Here is an 8,540-nt window from a genome sequence, read left to right as displayed (position 1 = left end):
TTTTCATATTTGAGAATATTTGACATACTGTGAAATTGTTGAATGAAAAAATGTAATTTTTGGATTTTCCATTATTTTGTATGCTGTCAAAATTTAAATTTTTTCTTTTTCAAGAAAATTAAAAAAGTTGTTAGGATAATCTTGTAGGGCATTTAGAAATCAAACTTTTTCTTTTCTTGCCTTTTTTTCATATCGTCCGTTATTAGGCTCAAAAGTTTCATTTTCGTGTGTTTTTGGGATTTTTGTAAATGTATTAACGCTGGTAATTTTTGGTTTTATGAAAAAAGCCATCAAGATAAATTATTCGACTTTTTGAATACTATAAACTTTCGTACAGAAAATTTCTGAATTTTAAAAAAGTGGTCTCAAAAATATTCAAAATGCGCTCACTTTTTGAATTTTATATCCAAAATGGCTGGCTAACGAACTTGTCTTTCAGTTTAGGACACTATAAAAGTGTACCAGAGGCCAATTTAATAGAATATTGTTTTAAAAGTTATCATGTTCACAGACAGACAGGCATACATACATACATACAGACAGACCAAAAGGCAGACACATTCGTAAAAACCTATTTTTCGGATTCAGTAGGACTTAAAACGTGGACATTTGACAAAACTGGAGAAGGGGTGTCAAATTTCACACACAACTAATACCTTCTCTGATGAAAAAAAAGACATTAATAACAATATTTTTGCTCTACTTTCGGTGAAAATATGTTATCTGTTTATTACATTCTCATCAGAGAAGGTATTATATTTATAAAAAATTTGACCCCCCCCCCCCCAGTTTTTATGGAATTTCCAAGTTTTCAGACCCCCTGAATCCGAAAAACAGGTTTTTACGAATGTGTCTGCCTGTGAACACGATAACTTTTGAAAAAATAAATCTATTAGATTGGCCCTTGGTACACTTGTTTAGTGTCCTAAACTAAAGGTCAAGTTCGTTAGCCAGCCATTTTGGATGAAAATTCAAAAAGTGGGCATATTTTGAGTATTTTTGAGACCACTTTTTTCAAAATTCAAAAATTCTCTGTACGGTTATTCATAGTATTCAAAAAATTTAACAATTTATTCCAATGACTTTTTTCGAAAAATCAAAAATTACTGAAGTTATAGCATTTTCAAAATTCAAAAAAACAAACCAAAATGAACATTTGAAGACAAACAACGCATGATATGAAAAAAAGTCAGGAGAAGAAAGACGTTGCTTTTTGAAAGTCCTACAGGACTATGATAACAACTTTTTTAATTTGGTTAAAAAGTTAAACATTCCAAATTTGATCGTACCAAAAATATTGAAAAATCCAAACATTCTATTTTTTGGTCAAACTATGCAAGAAACGAAAAAAAATGACAAAGCTCAAATTGCGCGCCTTGGAAAGAACTACAAATTTATCATGAACCACTTTTCGATATAAGCTACGAAAAAAAATGAGACAAAACTTGTTCATCCAAAAAAGATCTATAATTTTTGATAGGGCACGTAGTTTTTGCTTCAGTCGTAAAAAATAACATTCTAAATAAAAATATTAAATTTGTTTGAGAAAGCGACACAAGATATGAACTTAAATTAACAGACAACAGTTGTTAGCCTAAAAAGATCTATAAATTTATTATTAATCATTTTTCGATAGGACGAGTTGATTTTCTTTTAATCGTAAAACAAAAGATTAAAGATTAAAAAATTAACTTTTTGGAAAAATCACAGAAAAGACGAAAGAGGACATAGGCTCCTATATAAGACCCTATATAAATTCCTGTATAAGACCCTATGCAGATGCGCAGTAGTTTTTATTTAATCGCAAAAAACAATATTAAAAATTTTTTTAAATTATAAAAACAAGGAAATAAGAATTAGTATGATTAAATTTTTATGCATATTATGAATTGTAATGATATACATTTATTGAAATGATACATGTTTCAGAGCAGCTTAGAATACAATTTAAAGCAAAATAAGAAACAAATACAAAAATAATAACGATAAATACAATTTGCTTTTTATTTTTCAATTTTTTAATAAGCAATCTCTAGCAGAGTTACATAAAAAATGTATTATAATTATTATGAAAGTTTTGTGTATAATGTAGAAAAGTTTACATGTCTGTGCCCAGACTGATCAGATGGAACATTATTTTGCAGCAGTATGGATTTAATCATTTCACACTCTTGTAACTCAGTTATATGACAATTTATTTGATTATTATGTAATCAAAAATTACCCGGAGTTCCTGCCATTATCAAACTCAAACAATTTTTTTAAACGCATATATCTTCATCACAAGTAGAAAGATCAATTTGCCCAATGCAAAACGTGAGCGCTGATTACGAGTCCGTGATGTGAATTTAGAATTTCGGTATTAAATTTTCAAATTTTTAAAGAAATAAATTTATCATCTCATTAAAACGCCTCAAGTTTGTTGTGCAGTTTAGATGTGGAGATCATCCGAAGCGCGCAATTTTGAAAAATATGAATTTATGAGTACATACATTGTACAAACTATATAGGTATATATAATTTTTTACAGCTACTTCAGTCATTTTATGATTTTTTAGGATTCATTGTAACAAAAGAATATAAAACAACTTCTTCATATTATGAATTTATTTCAAAATATAATAGTTTTTCCATTATATCTTCTATCACAGATTTTCCGTGAAAATTTAAATTGGAATTGATAAATTATTATCTTTTCCCCTAGATCCACGTGTAACGGATTGGCCTTTAATGGGAAATGCATGGCCTCTTTTTCTAATTCTAGCCAGCTACGTATATTTTGTGTTTTACTATGGCCCACGATTCATGATGAATAGACCAGCATACGCGCTTAAGACATTTGTCCAACTCTACAATATTCTTCAAGTCATTGCAAATGCTTACTTAGTATACGCAGTTTTAACAGTTTATCCCGACGCCACAGCATTACGATGTTCTACAGTAGATTACTCCTCGAATCCTAATGCAATAAAAGTACGTCATTATACTACACCACAGTACTATAATTACAGTGTCCGACATTTTATGAATTACTTGTATATAAAAAACGTATTATTATTTAGACTTGTAATAAAAGACTTATAAAAAATTATTTCAATAAAACAAAATACACAATAATAAATTACGTATAGAGAGAAAACTGAGTATACTAAATGTTGCAGGCAATCGCTCAAGCAGGGTAAACTCGAGGTTGGGACACCAAACGAAGGTAAACTGTCCGTGGTGAATCGCAGATATCTCCGGTGGCTGCCACTAGACGCAGCACGGCACAGGCCTGTTACCACGGAAAGTTTACGTCAGGTTGATGTAATCAGCTGACAATTACCCTGCTTTAACGACTACTTGCAACGTTTCGTACCAACAGTTTATCCGTGTTTTAAAGAAATTCATTAAAATAATTCACTGATACTTAATTTTCAGATAGCAAGAACTTTTTATTACTTCACACTATTGAAAATCGTAGACCTTATGGAAACAGGAGTTTTTGTCCTCCGAAAGAAGAAGAACCAAATATCATATTTACACCTCTATCATCACCTAAGTACACTATTCTTTGCTTTGCTGTACACTAGATACATGGCTGGAGGAGTGGCAGCTTTTTTTCTTGCACTTAATAGTGCAGTCCATACAATAATGTACAGCTACTATTTGTTTAGCAGCATAGAAGAAATCAAAGGATTCATTCATCCGTTCAAGCGCTACATTACCATAATACAAATGGTAAACAAAATTTTGAATTTTGATGTGAATAAATTATTTATTAGTGTGAGTTAAAACAAAACTCAAAATTCAGAATCGTCACTACGCGAAAAAGTAGCGAATTGGGAACCAGAAAAATATAATTTTTCGCTAAGCTATTAAATTGTCTTTATTTTTAAGTTTGTTTACGAAAACGCACGAGGAACAAGATCTCCAAAATCTAGGAATCGGAATTAGAGATATAGATAAATTTTCATTTTTTATTTCTACTTTCAAATTCTGGTTCCTTAAGATTAGTTGTCCTAGTGCATTTTTGTCACTGAAAAGTTTTCAAGTAACTAAAAAAATTCTTCTTGTATTTACACAAATATTAAGAGTTATTTCCTGGTACAAATTTAAATTAACTAAGAGTTATCTCTTAAAAATGATCTTAAAAAATAATATAGCCCCAAAATTTGTCCGAATTCACAAAAAATTGGTGCTTTAAAAAAGAATTATATCTAGAAAATTATACAATTATACATACAATACTACTTTCTACTGATAATTAGAAGCATAATAAATTAGATCTAACAAATGTAAATTTAAATAATCCATTAGATTTAACGAAAATAATTGCTTCAACAACGTAATATTCTTTATAGAGTATTTTCTTAGAGTAATCATAGAAAGTTGCAGCTTTTTTCTAAAAATTTTCACTTTTGGTTCACTTTTCAAAAGAGTAAGTTAATAATTCATTCAATTTAACAACAATTATTGTTTAAAAAATTTATTATTGCTCCAAATAATATCAGCTTGTGAGTTCGATTCCGGCCTCGCACTCTGGAAGAGCCTCGGCGGGCCATGCGGCCACCACCGAGTAAGTGTGCTTGCGTGGAGGGTGGGGGGGTGTAAAGAAATAGGGAAGAAGCTGCAAGAAAAATGTAAACTCTGATGGGACACATTAGAAGCTTCCAATAATATTCCCTTTGAATAACGTTAAAAAGTTGCGCTTTTTTCTTAAATTTTCGACATTATGTCTCCTTTTCATTTAAATCGTGGTAGTAATTAATGAAATTAAACAAAAAATATTGCTTAAGTAAATTATTTGAATTCATAACTAACTTCTATAGTAATGCTAAATAGTTGCTATGTTTTCTGCAATTTTCGAATTCTTGTTATCTTTGCACTAAATAACTCCAGTTTTTAGCCAAATAAGAGTTAAAAATGTCAGGAAAAAACCGCAACTTTCTAACAAATATCTAAGAGAAGATAGTTATAAACATCAATAAGTTTTTGAAACAATTATATTTGGTAATTTACATCAATCTTTACCTTACTAAGTAAATAGCTGACAAAAAGTGAAAAATTTTAGAAAAGAAACTGCTAATTTCTAGAATTATTCTCAGAGAATATTATTATTAATAACAATTATTAATTGTTCAAACAATAACGTCTTTTAAATTTAATTGACTATTACATTGTTCTAACTGAAAAGTTGAATATAAGTTTAAAAATTGGGAGAAACCGCGACTTTCTTACTCTTTTTCATAAAAAAATAGTAAACAAAATAAACATAAAATAAATATATAATAAACATATAACTATCCGTATAAAGTATTATTTTATGCATAAGAAACAATTTGTATTAAAAATCCGAAAAAAAATCGGAATAAAATTTACAAAAACGTTTTTTTTGCCTTTTGTTTTAAAACGCATTAATTTTGTTGTGGGTTCGAAAAAAATTTGGAAGCGATATGCGTAAAAATGTTAAATGAAACAAATTTCTAATGCGTTTTTGGGCCAGCCTTCTATGAAAAACGAATACAAACTCAAGACAATTTAGAAACTCCGCAACCAAGAAATGTAGTAAACATTGTTTTGGAGTATGGGTAAGTAAGCTGCATATCTATCTGTTCCCGATATTTATATTATTCAAGGATCCAACTCTCTACTTTTTCGTCTAGTGAAGATTTCAAATTATAAAATCTGCCTATTTTCTTGCAAAATTCACATTTTTTACATTATTTTTTTTGTTTTCAGGTGCAGCTGTCCTTTTTTATGTTAAAATCTTTTGTCGGCCTGAGTCCATCCTGCTCTATTTCAAAACTGCCAGTCATTCTTATGTTACCAAATATACTTTTAAACTTTAGCTTATTTTTTAACTTTTATAAGAAGACCTACTTGAGCCCCAAAAAGATGAAATAATATCCACAAGATTTGATTATTAGGAAAGCTTTGTAGAAGTATTTAATAATCATAAAAAATTAGCGTTACTCATGATATTTTAGCATGAAGAAATTCTCGAGTAATAGAATTTTGAGCAATTAGTTTATTTAAATTATTGTATTTAATTCGATATTTGATGCTTGTAATGTGTCTAAAAAATTAATAGTAATTGAACAAAAAATATTGCTGATTTACGGATTCTAACGGGAACTGCGCACGCGCGAGACAACGCGGGAAAATTTAGATTAGTGTGATCGGTACGAAAAAACAGAAATATACAAAAATGGCATTTCTTGTAAATTTAAATTAGATATATTTTCAGAAGCTAAACAAAAAAATTATAAGGGAATTGACAAATAAAATTATTTCATGAAAAATATTAATGCATTTTGTCACCTATTTTAAATGAACACCTGGAATATGAACACAAAATTTCTCTTAAAATAAAATATTTGGGAATTCTTCACTATGAAAAATGCACGGAGAGACTTTTTATATCAATATTTGAATCATTCTATATCTATAATTAAAACAAAATGTACGAATTTAGGGATAATCGGGGTACTGCTATAAAGATTCCTACTAGAATAAGAGATGATGGTATTTCTTTATGTATTATTATAAACTTGCGCCAGCAAAAATTAGTATTCACGTTTAGAAAAAGTCTTATTTACTGTTTGAAAATGGTGAGTGCAAAAAAGTGATAATGGTCAATAAGAAGTTTTGTAAAAAATATCGTAAAAAGTAAGAATTTTAAGTAACATAAGTTGAAAGAAATGTAGGGAATTTTAGTATTCTTGAATAAGAATGTGTATTAAAATGAGTGCCGCTAGTAATATCTGTAACCGGGATTTGCGAGAATTCTAAAAGACTATATTAAAAACGCCCGAAGGTTTCCGAGTTATTCCGCCTATAGCCAGGCTCGCGACGATCACACCATCTGGCCCACTGTACTGGGCTTATGGCTTGGGATTCCCCGCCAAATCTCGTCAATCATGAGTATGTTTTTAGTTCAAAAATGTTCGTAACTAGTGCAATTAAAATTAGAGTTTAAACAAATTTTAATTTGTAAATTTTTTACTTAAACTCTCAATAATTGACACATATAAAATAGAAGCTTTTAACACTTTTCAATTGAAAATTTTCAATTAAATGAACTAAAACTGCAAAACTTAAACCTTCACACTTTGATAAATTGAATTGTATAAAGATCTCTGGTTAAAAATATGAGTCCGCGCTACTGTTTTGAATTCTCTAAATTAAAACTTATCCTCAATTTCAACTCGCATTAATAAAAATGTCAATAAATGAAACATTTCCCTCTTCCAAGTCAATAAAAACGTAATAAAAAAAATGTTTCTTTGGAAGTTATAGATTGCAATGAATTAAGATCAATTACAATGTATAAGTTAAGACTGATTCACATAGCCATACTGATAAACCCAGTGAGTCAGTCCGGTATAAAAGATAAAAAATCTAATTTATATTTTTTATCAAAAATAAATTAATATATTTTTAAAAAAGAGCAAAGATATCATCTAACTATATCCAAAAATGAGTGCATCTTCCTATTTAGAAAAACTTTAAAAAACGAATTTCCTTCCTTCCAGTTCTATAACAATCGTAACAAGAAAAAAATGTATCTCTTCCAACTCAATAAAAACTTTATAAATATAAAATGTACTGCCAATTTAACCAAAATCAGGATTTTCTATGTTTTTTAATTATCCTCTCCTAATTCAGACAGAAAATACGAAAGTAAAAAATTCTTTCCTCAAACACAATAAAAATCTTGAAAATAAAAAAGTGGCCTCTTTCAATTAAAAAAAACCCTGTATTTCTTCCAACTCAATAAAAACTTTACAAATATAAAATCTACTGCCAATTTAACAAAAATTAGAATTTTATCATTTCAAGGTTGATAAAAATGTTAAAAATACAATACTTCACATTTTTCCACACAATAAAAATGTAAACCTAAGAATGTTCCTCTTGAAATTGGAAAGAAATTAAATAACAAAATTAATTTTATTTTTTCAATTTTGGTCCGTTCAAATTAATAACTTTCAATTGTGACTTAACGTTACAATCACAATTAGGTATTTTCACTTCAATCAACAACTAACTTCACTTCGTAGATTGCTAAGGGGAAAACAAGGGACCAAATACATGGGATTCTGTTCATTTTTGTCCTATTTTGCTAATATATTTGTAAAAGCTAATTTTTCTATATATGTGTATTTGAAAAATTGTTTTTATTTTTTAATTAGTATATAATGAAATAATTAACTTATAATAATGATCATTAATTACAAAGATATTACAGAAATAAAGTTTGGTTCCATGCATTTGATCCATTGCTTTCCCCTCAGCTTTTAACAAAGTAAAGTTAGCCGATGGTTGATGTGAAAATACCTAATTGTAACGTTAAAAGTTTAAATTTCATCTTCTGAAATTTTTACCATCCAAGGCTTTCTATTTCAAATGATTTAGTTTTAAATTGTTCACTTTTGGATATTTGATGTATAATTGCTCATTCAGATAGTTTTTTAATTCTAAATTTTTGAACTGAATGGGTTAAAACTTTAATATTTTCGACTGAAACATCATGTGAATAGGATTTTAAATAAAAT

General features: G+C 28.6%; 1 protein-coding gene across 4 annotated transcripts in view; it reads left to right on the top strand.

Moving 5' to 3' along the window:
* Nucleotides 1–6,462, top strand: part of LOC117171496 (elongation of very long chain fatty acids protein 1-like) — a 10,495-nt gene extending 4,033 nt beyond the window's left edge. For 3 of the 4 annotated variants that reach the window (XM_033358856.1, XM_033358858.1, XM_033358859.1), the window contains 3 exons: nt 2,705–2,973; nt 3,421–3,720; nt 5,722–6,462. In XM_033358856.1, the coding sequence (XP_033214747.1) occupies nt 2,705–2,973; nt 3,421–3,720; nt 5,722–5,886 (734 nt within the window). In that variant the 3' untranslated portion in view covers nt 5,887–6,462. The remainder of the gene's footprint in view (nt 1–2,704; nt 2,974–3,420; nt 3,721–5,721) is intronic. The other variant, XM_033358857.1, reaches the window with a different exon arrangement.
* Nucleotides 6,463–8,540: the final 2,078 nt, after the last annotated feature.

Source organism: Belonocnema kinseyi, chromosome 4 (genome assembly GCF_010883055.1).
Source record: "Belonocnema kinseyi isolate 2016_QV_RU_SX_M_011 chromosome 4, B_treatae_v1, whole genome shotgun sequence".
NCBI classification, from domain to species: Eukaryota; Metazoa; Arthropoda; class Insecta; order Hymenoptera; family Cynipidae; genus Belonocnema; species Belonocnema kinseyi.
The sequence above is the reverse complement of the archived record's forward strand: the minus strand, read 5'-3'. Positions and strand labels throughout refer to the sequence as shown.